The sequence below is a fragment of the Mobula birostris genome, chromosome 24, assembly GCF_030028105.1.
Source record: "Mobula birostris isolate sMobBir1 chromosome 24, sMobBir1.hap1, whole genome shotgun sequence".
NCBI classification, from domain to species: domain Eukaryota; kingdom Metazoa; phylum Chordata; class Chondrichthyes; order Myliobatiformes; family Myliobatidae; genus Mobula; species Mobula birostris.
In genome coordinates, this window is record NC_092393.1 from 49,323,264 (window position 1) to 49,336,231 (window position 12,968).

The following is a 12,968-nucleotide window of genomic DNA, read 5'->3' on the forward strand; positions in this document are numbered from 1 at the left end:
TTCTTTTCACATATCTATAAAAGTTTTTACAGTCAGTTTTTATGTTCCCTGCCAGTTTTCTCTCATAATCTTTTTTCCCCTTCCTAATTAAGCCCTTTGTCCTCCTCTGAATTTCTCCCAGTCCTCAGGTGAGCCACTTTTTCTGGCTAATTTGTATGCTTCTTCTTTGGAATTGATACTATCCCTAATTTCCCTTGTCAGCCACGGGTGCACTACCTTCCTTGATTTATTCTTTTGCCAAACTGGGATGAACAATTGTTGTAGTTCAACCATGCGATCTTTAAATGCTTGCCATTGCATATCCACCGTCAACCCTTTAAGTGTCATTTGCCAGTCTATCTTAGCTAATTCACGTCTCATACCTTCAAAGTTACCCTTCTTTAAGTACAGAACCTTTGTTTCTGAATTAACTATGTCACTCTCCATCTTAATGAAGAATTCCACCATATTATGGTCACTCTTACCCAAGGGGCCTCTCACGACAAGATTGCTAATTAACCCTTCCTCATTGCTCAATACCCAGTCTAGAATAGCCTGCTCTCTAGTTGGTTCCTCGACATGTTGATTCAAAAAACCATCCCGCATACATTCCAAGAAATCTTCTTCCTCAGCACCCTTACCAATTTGGTTCACCCAATCTACATGTAGATTGAAGTCACCCATTATAACTGCTGTTCCTTTATTGCACACATTTCTAATTTCCTGTTTAATACCATCCCCAACCTCACTACTACTGTTAGGTGGCCTGTACACAACTCCCACCAGCAGTTTCTGCCCCTTAGTGTTGTGCAGCTCTACCCATATCGATTCCACATCTTCCCGGCTTATGTCCTTCCTTTCTATCGCGTTAATCTCCTCTCTAACCAGCAACGCCACCCCAACTCCTTTTCTTTCATGTCTATCCCTCCTGAATATTGAATATCCCTGAATGTTGAGCTCCCATCCTTGGTCACCCTGGAGCCATGTCTCTGTGATCCCAACTATATCATATCCATTAATAACAATCTGCACTTTAATTCATCCACCTTGTTACGAATGCTCCTTCCATTGACATACAAAGCCTTCAGGCGCGCTTCTACAACTCTCTTAGCCCTTATACAATTATGTTGAAAAGTGGCCCTTTTTGATGCTTGCCCTGGATTTGTCGGCCTGCCACTTTTACTTTTTACCTTACTACTTTTTGCTTCTACCCTTATTTTACACCCCTCTGTCTCTCTGCACTGGTTCCCATCCCCTTGTTGTGAACTAACCTCCTCTCGCCTAGCCTCTTTAATTTGATTCCCACCCTCCAACTATTCTAGTTTAAAGTCACCTCAGTAGCCCTCGCTAATCTCCCTGCCAGGATATTGGTCCCCCTAGGATTCAAGTGTAACCCGTCCTTTTTGTACAGGTCACACCTGCGCCAAAAGAGGTCCCAATAATCCAAAAACTTGAATCCCTGCCCCCTGCTCCAATCCTTCAGCCACGCATTTATCCTCCACCTCATTGCATCCTCCACCTCATTTCAAATCCATTACACAAAACAGGTGCCTACAAAGGCACGAAACTGTTATTCTGAAGCATAATATGAAGAATGGATGCAGAAATCTTGTAAAAGAACAATCGGCTTATTCCTATTACTTTCATAAGAATTTGATGATTTTCTCATAAAGTACTATACAGTATTTAGCTAATTTTTTTTTGGTGGGGGGTGGTTTCAATATAATTCACCTCAACTACTGTGCAGTCACAGTCCTAGTTATTTATTTTCACAGAAAAGCACATTGGAAATCAAAGCCATGATTACAAAGACCAGTAACCCACCACATAATCCACACGTTATAAACAGTCCTAAGCAAATCAGATTCAAGGAAGAAATACACCACCTTTAGGATTCTTAAGACATTCATGGGATTTTCTATCAGTCAGTATGTACTGTATCATCAAAATGGAGATAAGACAGCTGATTTTTGTACTGTATTTTAAATCACCTTTTATTCTTCAAATTAGGAGAAGACGGTGGCATGATGCAGCACGGGCAGCCTCTCCAGTGAAACTATATCATATTTGTTAAATAGGGTACCGTGCACAATTCTGATTTGATAGAGACAGCTGTGAGAAGCACGGAGGAACATCTGGAGAAATTTCTGAAATACCCAGTTTACTGCCGCTGCTACTGTGCGATCGAGAATCTCCGGAGGGAAGGCCCCAAATCCTCGGCTTTGCCTGCTGCTGGCGGCCGGGGCTGGGGTCGAAGCACTTGGCAGAGATGGTGCTCGGTGTCGGAGGGCTGGTCGGAGGCTCGAAGTTTTCAGACGACTCAGAGTTGGACTGTGGTTCGACATGGCAGGGAGAGTTTTCTTCCTTCTCCCATCTGCGTGAGATGTGGGACTTTCAAGAGACTTTGAACTTTTTTTTTTAACCGTGCCCATGGCCTGCTCTTCATCAAGTTACGGTATTGCTTGCACTGTTGTAACTATATGTTATAATTATGTGGTTTTTGTCAGTTTTTCAGCCTTGGTTTGTCCTGTGTTTCTGTGATATCACACCAGAGGAATATTATATCATTTCTTAATGCATGCATTACTAAATGACAAGAGGACTGCGTGTCCTCATAATCTAATCTAAATCTGTAATAAACGTAAGCCTAACCCACTCAAACTATCTTCATATATTAACCGCTTCACTCCAGACGCAAGTCTTATGAACCTTCTGTACAATGCCTGCAGATGGAGACCCATCATGTAGTATGGCATCAAAATCATTAACCACTGAGCATTAAAATTTAGGAACAATATCATCAATAATTTACTTGCTCTTGCTTTTCCAGTACTTTACTGGAATGACAGAGTCCACTTTCACAATAAAATAGTTTCTGTGACACTTCTATCGTACATCATAATGAGCAAACAAAAATTCTGAGCAAGTTGATATCCTTGAAACTCATGTTACATTGGCAGATAATCAAATAAAAATTTGCAGTCTTACACATACCACACAAACCTTTCTCACTGACGTCAAGTTAACACTGGTCTGCACTGACTGCTTGATTTCTGTATTTTCTTTGAAAAATTACCAGTAGCTTTTGGATAAGCGATGTCATTAATAAATGAAATTAATACCCAAACATTGACGACATCGCAAGCTGAGGTACCATGGAAGGAAAGGGTGAATGATCGTACTATCACAACTGTCACTGTGACCAAGTTTAAATGACTTCCTGAATAAGCATCTTCGTAAACAACAGATGCACCGAAAATAAATGAGCTCAACATATCTTTTAAATTAAACAGTCCTTAATAGCTTTAGTATATTCACAATTATTGGTCAGTCAGTGAGATTTTATATGATCCAAAGTTTTAACTGAGCCCTTCTTTTTATTATTTTGCAGCAACAACAAAGATCTGATGATTTTTTAAAAATTCCATACCTTATCCAGTTTTGTGGAACACAGTCTTTCATAAGCAGGAAGCACCTCATCCATACAGGACTTTAGCAACTCCTGAAGCGTGACCTTAGGAAGAGCATGACCTCCAACCCGGTTTATTTCTTGGCATAAATTAAAGAGAAGTGACTGAACATACCAAGAAGGCTATGGGGGGGGGGGGGGGGGGAGAAAAACAAGGATGTGAACAAATGAAATGCTAGAATAATTATTTTTTGACATATTGACATATGATATGACTTCATTCACACTATTAATTTATAATTATCTTGTAGTAACATACTTCGTAAAATCACAACACCTAAAAATCTTTTGCAATTTCATTGAAATTACTAGTGACGTTAATTCACTATATAAATGTTAAAGTTTTGCTAAGCAAACTTCTGTAGAAAGCTCAGCAGAGTAGCTGGAAAAGGAAAGTAGAATGAACGTAGATGAAAACATTGAATAATCAGGACCTACCAGAATAAATCCATAGAGACTAGGGGGGGACTGCAGGGATCACTAATAGTGTGATTAATCATGCACTTTTCATTTCAATTCAGTACTATGTGGAGTCAGGATTTAAGACTTTTCCACATCTACGGTGCTGATAGATTAGATTACAGTCATCTGTGGATTCAAATTACCATGAGCACTACTTTTATTACCGCAGAAATAACCCAACAAATTCTGGCGCAGTCAAGTAACAGTTGTACCTCACTATAAATAACACCACTTTGGAAGAACACAGATTGAAGTTCATTTATCACACATTCCGCCACCCCACTATTCCCAAATTCCCACAGATAATACATCGAGAAAAGACAAATAATTATACACCAATTAACAATTGAATGTTTCGTATTCTTTGATGCACCTTGACTTCTGGTTCAAAAATAGCTTTAAATAATGTCAGCAGGTTATTGGTCTAGTTTTACAAGAAAGGTTGTGCACAATTCAATTTTACTGGAAAATTCTGCTAAAAGGCTATTAAAGCTGCATGTTTTTTTCTAATAACACAAACAAAATACTGGTGGAATGCAGCGGGCCAGGCAGCATCTACAGGAAGAGCTACAGGCAACATTTCGGGCCAAGGATCCTTCCTCAGGACTAAATGAAAGAAGAGATAGTAAGAGATTTGAAAGTGGGAGGGGGAGGGGGAGATCTGAAATGATAGGAGAAGACAGGAGGGGGAGGGATGGAGCTAAGAGCTGGAAAGTTGATTGGCAAAAGGGATACCAAGCTGGAGAAGGGAAAGGATCATGGGACGCCACCTCCTGTCTTCTCCTATCATTTCAGATCTCCCCCTCCCCGTCCCATTTTCAAATCTCTTACTAACTTCCTTCAGTTAGTCCTGATGAAAGGTTTCGGCCTGAAACGTCGACTGTACCTCTTCCTATAGCTGCTGCATTCCACCAGCATTTTGTGTGTGTGTGTTGCTTGAATTTCCAGCTTCTGCAGATTTCCTCGTGTTTGTGCTTTTTCCTAATAGCCACATACCATACAGTGCAAAAAACCAACCTGGGTTCCATTCCTGTAGCTGATAAAGAGGCTACTGAGTGTATAACATAGGATGTAAATATATGGTGGGAAATCTAGAAGAACTTATCTACACTAGTAAGAACAAAATTTTATTGCTAGTTGAAATCCAGTAATCCTTCATACTTACACTTATGCAAAGCTGCAGCAATGTAACAAGGGCTTAGGTGCAATCAAGTTTTAATTTAACAAGGATGTTAAATAAAAATGTATTATTTTGAAATAAGTGATATCGGGGTAATAAAGGGTGTTACCTATATTAACACTACCCTGAAGACACAATGTCTTCAAAAAGAGATTGTATGTGCTAATAACAATGAACATGCAATCAGCTCATGAGTTGCAAGAAAATATGTATTGAAGAAAGGAGAATTACTATCTATGCTACCCACTTAATTTTATATTTTGGATATTACCATTCATAACGGCAAACATCCCTACAATTAGTGCAATATGTATGGAGAGAGGAGACATAAATTGATGCTGATAGTCCAGGGAAATGGAACGGGAAAAGTACACATACAACCCCTTAATATATAAATACTACGTTTGCTATCTTAAATGGTAAAAGTATCATATAACTACCAATCAGATGTGAATAAAGATTTTGGTGATTGGTTGCGTCCTTGATTTTCCTCCTGAAAACAAGTTATTTGAATGAGAAGAACGAACAATCCTTCTAACCTGTACAGGAAGACGGATTTTGGACGTCACACTGTTCCCAGCTTCTGTTTCCTCTTGAATTTCAATTTCATCCCAGCTGGTCGCTGTGCACAGAATAGCTCCAGCTGTATGACAGTGCAATGTTTGGGTGAAACGGGAAACTAAAGCCTGAAAGGAGAAAAATCAAAATTATTAAGAAACTATAAGTCACTGAAAATAGGAAAATAAACTGACAAGTCTTTACATAACCAACAACTTACATTACACAGGTTCATATAATGTTGTATAACATCCAACGCCATCTCATAAAAACTATACCAAACATTTCACACTAAACTTATATGAAATGCAAGACTTTAAGAAACATCTTGAAGCAGGAAAGACAGAACAGCATATGCTTCCATGTTCACTCACCAAATGCAACATTTCTAATTTATCAGGTTCACACAACACAATACAAAATTTCTCAAATTTATAATAAAGTGGCCACTTCATTAGGTACAGGAGTGGAACCCAGAGTGGGGTTCTGCTGCTGTCGTTCATCCACTTCAATGCTCAATGTGTTGTGTATTCAAAGATGCTCTAACTGTTAGAACACATGGTTGTTTCAGTTACTGTCACCCTTCTGTCAGCTTGAACCAGTCTGACCATTCACCCAGATCTCTCTCATTAACAAGGCGATTTTGCCCACAGAACTATCGCTCACTGGATTTCTTTTTTGTTTTCACACCATTCTCTGTAAAGTCTAAGAGACTGTTGCATATAAAAGTCCCAGGAGATCTGCAGTTCCTGAGATACTCAAACCACCCCATCTAGCACCAGCAAACATTCAATGGTCAAAGTCACTTAAATCACATTTCTTCACCATTTTGATGTTTGGTCTGATCAACAACTGAACCTCTTGATCATGTCTGCATGCCTTTATGCACTGAGTTGTTGCTTGGCTGATTAGGTTTTTTGCAGAACAAGCCAGAGGACAGGTGTACCTAATAAAGTGACCAATTAGTCATTGCTTCATGGAGCAAAGGGGGAAGGGAAGAAAGTTTAAACTACACCAACACTTCTTTATTTAAAAAAATTTAAATATTCAGAATGGTGTTGCCTTGTAACTCTTTCCAACAACTAGCTGCTGTTCTCAGCTGCCAGCCAGTATTTTTCAGCAAGGATCGGAGAGCAAATTGGTGGCAGCCAAAATTCAAAGTAGTATGGAGTGGTTGGGGCGGGGAGTAAAAAGGAAAGAAGGTTTTACTTTATTTCCGCTCAGACCCATGTTGGAGAAAGAATGGCCCCAACAACTGGCCCAATCCAGCATTTGGAGCAATTCTCCCTGACAACTGACTGTCCATTCTCATGGCCTGGCAAATTCGACAGGCTTTTCAGCTCATTCTACACATTCCCTGCTCTGCAACAGATTCTGGCCTAGGATCCCCTTATAGCAATCACGCCGCGTGCTCATCCACTGATGCCACCATTCCTACTTCTCCACCATCTCTACTTTACAGTCTGTGCTCACAAAACAGAGTGGCTATGTGAGGCAGCACTCAGCATTCAAACGAAAATTTGTGTAGACATCTAATATTGTAGAATCCACATTTTTAGAAAATAGCAAACCGAGGGAGACTCAAACATCCCTATTTAAGGTTACTTAAATCTACAATCCTGAATGCATCTACAGTGGCATCTCAGTTAATTCAAAAAATTCTATCCGTTAACAGGTGAAGTGTCGTTTGGGGCCATGAATGGTAGTGAGGGAGGAGGTGTAGGGAGAAGTGTAGCACTTGTTCCGCTTGCAAGGCAAGTGTCTGTGGGGGGGAGGGGATCAGTGGAGAGGGGTGAATGGACAAGGGAGTCATATAGCAAGCAATCCCTGCAGAAAGCAGAAGGGTTGGGTGGGGGGCGGTGGAGGGAAACGTGCTTGGTGGTGAGATCCTGTTGGAGAAGGATCTATACCAGGCTGTGAAGCAACCAGACAGAATGCACTCCGCTCTATAGAAATTGTCAGAAAACAGAGCTGCCAAGGACAACTGACTAAAGCACCGGCCCCGAGGCATCCCCTCTTTACCATCATCAATGAAGTGATCCCCCAAACTACATCAGGTCTCACCAAGGTAGAGGACACACCTGGAGCACTGGATACTGTACTTGATGAAGCAGCCCCCCCAGTCCACGTCGTTATCTCACCAATGTAGAGGAGGTCACACCACGGGCACTGGAGGCAGTGCTCAATGAAGCGGCCCCCCAGTCTACATCATATCTCACTAATGTAGATAAGGCCACACCGGTGGTAGAAATGTTTTAATCCTTTAGTGCTGCGATGTAGTCACTCTCAAGCACAAATTTAATCCTGAACCACACAACCAATTTAAAATTAGGGACAGTTCAGAAGAACATGGAGGGCTAAGAATTTAAAGTCAATCGAAAAAGACATCTAAATTCACAAGTTATTATCTAAATGGCATAGTACTGGAGGAGGAAAGAAATCCTTGATCGAACTGAATGCAATTCAGGACAAAAGTGTTCTCCAAAAGTGCAAGAAAATGCCAAGTAACTGACCATCAAACTTGAAGATACAAGCTCTTTCCAAATTTAATTACACTTATTTAAAAAAAAAGTGGAATGAAAATGTAAATCTAGAGTTGCTGCATCACTGTGGTATGGAAATTGCACTGCAGCAGGCAAGAGGTCTTTACAATGGGTAGTTAAAACTATCCAACACATCACATGCACCAGCCTCCCAACATCAGTCATATATACAGAAAGAAGCCAGAAAAAGGCCAGAGATATCATGGTTCCTACCCACTCTGCTTATGGATAGTTTGTTCCACTCCCAAGAGTGGAACAGTTACATAATATCCATGCCAGGACCACTAAACTCAGAAACAGTTAGTTCCTCCAAGCTAGGCTGATTGTACGTGGTCTATCAGCGGCGTCAACAGAGCTTTACCAAGAGGGATTTCTCGCAAGTTTGCGGCAGATATTCAAAAAGGGAGCTTCAAGAGCGTTTGTCCAATGTACATGGCCTATCAGCAGCTATAACCAGAGCACCAGTCATGAGTTAGATAGCAGGGAAGGTTCAGGTATAAGAGGGAGATACTGCCTAGTGGAGCGGTCATCGACGAGTGGTCTGAGGCAGAGTGGTAGGGCTTTGGCTTATTTGGGCTTCGGTGAGGTAAGTGGCTGTGTGGACTTCTGTCTTCGTTTTCTTTCCTTTTTTAAAAAAAAAGGAATAAAGAGCATGCCTGTAAAGTTAGTACTTTGCTCTGGGTGTCAGATGTGGGAATCCTGGGAATCTTCCAGACTCCCAGATGTCCACATCTGCGGCAGGTGCACCGAGATGCAGCTCCTGAGAGACCGTGTTAGGGATCTGGAACTGCGGCTTGATGACCTACAGCTTATTAGGGAAAGTGAACAGAAGAGATAGAAGCTACAAGGAGTTAGTCACCCCGAGGCTGCAGGAGTTAGAGAAGTGGGTGATTGTCAGGGAAGAGATGGGAAGAGCTCAGATAGTAGAGAGTACTCCTGTGGCCATCCCCCTCAGTAATTGTTATCTCGTTTTGGATGCTGTTAAGGGGGGGGGGGGGTGACCTGACAGAGGACAACCACGGCGATCAGGTCTCTGGCACTGAGCCTGGTTCTGTGGTGCAGAAAGGAGAGAAGATGAATGCAGTAGTCATATGGGATTCCATAGTGAGAGGAACAGACAGGAGGTTCAGTCAGCCTGACAGAGATACTCGCATGGTGTGTTGCCTCCCAGGTGCCAGGGTACGGGATGTTTCGAATCAGGTGCAGAGTATTCTGAAGGGAGAGAGTGTACAGCCAGAAGTCTTGGTACACGTTGGTACCATTAACACAGGAAGAAAAAGGGAGGAGGTCCTGAAGAGAGAATTCAGGGAGTTGGGTAGGAAGCTGAAAAGCAGGACCACCAGGGTAGTAATCTTGGGTTTGTTGCCTGTGCCATGTGCTAACGAGCACAAGAATAGCATGATCAGGCATATTAATGCGTGGCTGAGAGACTGGTGTAGGGGGCAGGGCTTCGGGTTCTGGATCATTGGGGCATCTTCTGGGGGAGGTACACCCTGTGCAAAAGGGACAGGCTACACCTGAACCCAAAAGGGTCACTAATTTGGCAGGGAGATGGGAACCAGAGTGATAGGGCTGAGGGAGGGGAAAACAGAAATAAATCAAAGATGGCGTGCAACAGAGATGATAGAAAGGACAGGCAGGAGATGAAGCCAGTCGGATGAGTTACAGGACAATAAAGGCGTGGTGCAGTTAACACAGAAAGCAAACAAATACTTGACTGCAAGTGTTGTATTTGAGTGCACGCAACATAAGAAATAAAATGGACGATCTTGAAATTCAGCTACAGATTGGCAAGTATGACGTTGTGGACATCTGTGAAACTTGGCTAAAGGATGGCTGCCACTGGGAGTTGAATATCCAAGGATATACGGTGTATCAGAAAGATAGGTGAGTAGGCAGAGGGGGTGTTGTAGCCCTGTGTATAAGAAATAATATTAAATCATTAGAAACTGATGACAGGATCGGAAGGTGTAGAGTCTCTACGGGTTGAGTTAAGAAATGGCAAAGGTAAAAGGGTAAATGGCAGTTGTATGCAGGCCTCCAAACAGCAGCAAGGATGCAGATTACAAATTACAGCAGAAGATAGAAAAGGCATGTCAGAAAGGCAATGTCATGACAACTGTTGGGGATTTTAACATGAAAGTGGACTGGGAAAAACTGGCCCTCAAGAGAGAGAATTTGTAGAACGTCGAAGGGATAGCCTTTTGGAACAGCTTGTTGTTGAACCCACGAGGGGATCGGCTGTGCTGGATTGGGTGTTATGCAATGATCCGGATGTGATAAGAGAGCTTAAGGATAAGGAACCCTTAGGGAACAGTGATCGCAATATGATCAAGTTCATTTTGAAATTTGAGGAGGAGAAACAAAAATCCAATGTCAGTGGAATACAGGAAATTACAATGGCATGAGAGGGGAACTGGCCAAGGTTAACTGGAAAGGGACACTAGCAGGAAGGACAGCAGAGCAGCAATGGCTGAAATTTCTGCAAAAAATGTAGGAAGTGCAAGACAGATATATTCCAAATAAGAAGAAATTTTTGAATGGAAGAAGGACACCACCGTGGTTGACAAGTGATGTCAAAACCAAAGTAAAAGCAAAAGAAAGGGCATACAAGGAATCCAAAGCTAGTGGAAAGATAGAGGATTAGAAAGCTTTTAAAAACTTGCAGAAGGAAACCAAGAAGGTCATTCGGAAGGAAAAGATGAATTACGAAAGGAAGCCGGCAACTAATATCAAAGAAGATACTAAATGCTTTTTTAAGTATATAAAGGGTAAGAGAGTCGAGGGTAGACATAGGACCAACAGAAATGACGCTGGAGCTATTGTAATGAGACGCAGAGATGACATAGGAACTGAGTGTATATTTTGCAGCCTTCACAGAAGACATCTGCAGTACACCAGACATTCAAGAGTGTCAGGGAAGTGAAGTATGTGCAGTGAAAATTGCGACTGAGAAGGTACTCAGGAAGCTTAATGGTCTGAGGGTGGATACATCTCCTGAACCTGATAGAATGCTCCCTCAAGTTCTGAAGGAAGTAGCTAGAGAGATTGCGGAGGCATTAACAATGATCTTTCAAGAATCGACAGATTCTGGCATTATACTGATGGCTGGAAAATTGCAAATGTTCCGCTATTTAAGAAGGGTGGGAGGCAGCAGAAAGGAAACTATACACTTGTTAGCCTGACACCAGTGGTTGGGAAGTTGTTGGAAGCGATTGTTAGGGATGAGATTATGGAGTACCTGGAGGCACATGACAAGACAGGCCACAGCCAGCATGGTTTCCTGAGAGGAAAATCCTGCCTGACTAACCTACTGCAATTTTTTGAGGAAATTACAAGTTGGGTAGACAAAGGAGATGCAGTAGACGTGGTGTACTTGGATTTTCAGAAGGCTTTTGACAAGGTGCCGCATATGAGGCTACTTGGCAAGATAAGAGCCCATGGAATTACAGGGGAGTTACTAGCATGGGTAGAGCATTGGCTGATCAACAGAAAACAAGAGAGTGGAAATAAAGGGATCTCATTCTGACTGGCTGCCAGTTACCAGTGGAGTTCCACAGGGGTCAGTGTTGGGACCACTGCTTTTTACAATATATGTCAATGATTTGGACTATGGGATTAATGGATTTGTGGCTAAATTTTTCAATGATACAAAGATAAGTGGTGGAGCGAGTAGTGTTGAGGAAACAGAGAGTCTGAGATAGCTTAGGGGAATGGGCAAAGAAGTGGCAAATGAAATACAGTGTTGGAAAGAGTATGGTCATGCACTTTGGTGGAAGAAATAAATGGGCAGACTATTATTTGGATGGGGAGAGAATTCAAAATGCAGAGATGCAAAGGAACTTGGGAGTCCTTGTGCAGGATACCCTAAAGGTTAACCTCCAGGTTCAGTCGGTGGTGAAGAAGGCGAATGCAATGTTGGCATTCATTTCTAGAGGTATAAAATATAAGAGCAGGGATGTGATGTTGAGGCTCCATAAGGCACTTGTGAGGCCACACTTGGAGTATTGTGTGCAGTTTTGGGCTCCTTATTTTAGGAAGGATACACTGACATTGGAGAGGGTTCAGAGAAAATTCACGAGAATGATTTCAGGAATGAAAGGGTTACCGTATGAAAAACGTCTGGCAGCTCTTGGACTATATTCCCTGGAGTTCAGGAGAACGAGGGGGGATCTCATAGAAACATTCCAAATGTTAAAAGGCCTGAACAGATTAGATATGGCAAAGTTATTTCCCGTGGTAGGAAAGTCTAGGACAAGAGGGCACGACTTCAGGATTGAAGGACATCCATTTAGAACAGAGATACGGAGAAACTACTTTAGTCAGTTGGTGGTAAATCTGTGGAATTTGTTGCCACAAGCAGCGGTGGAGGCCAAGTCATTAGGCGCATTTAAGGTAGAGGTAGATAGGTTCTCGATTAGCCAGGGCATCAAAGGGTATGGGGAGAAGGCAGGGGAGTGGGGATGACTGGAAGAATTGGATCAGCCCGTGATTGAATGGCGGAGTGAACTCGACGGGCCAGATGGCTTCTAATCCTGGTCTTATGATCAACACCTACACCCATCAATCCATCCAACACCACTACATACACTGTTACTTTATGTACATGCAATCAGTCTCCATATTTAACCACTTTTTATATTGGATTTTATAGGACGCTTTTTTATTTATATTCATTGTGGTATTTTTGTTTCTTTACTGTGTTCTTTGTGCTTTTTTTATGCTGCATTGGGTCTGGAGCAACAATCACTTTGTTCTCCTTTATACTCATGTATTG

The 12,968-nt window shown here is 42.0% G+C and overlaps 1 protein-coding gene across 3 annotated transcripts in view; it reads right to left on the reverse strand.

Moving 5' to 3' along the window:
- cog1 (component of oligomeric golgi complex 1) overlaps positions 1–12,968 on the reverse strand; it is a 44,165-nt gene that overhangs the window by 13,552 nt on the left and 17,645 nt on the right. For all 3 annotated transcript variants that reach the window (XM_072242151.1, XM_072242153.1, XM_072242154.1), the window contains exons 8-9: positions 5,630–5,776; positions 3,410–3,571 (exon numbers count right to left, since the gene is read on the reverse strand). In XM_072242151.1, coding sequence (XP_072098252.1) covers positions 3,410–3,571; positions 5,630–5,776 — 309 coding nt within the window. The remainder of the gene's footprint in view (positions 1–3,409; positions 3,572–5,629; positions 5,777–12,968) is intronic.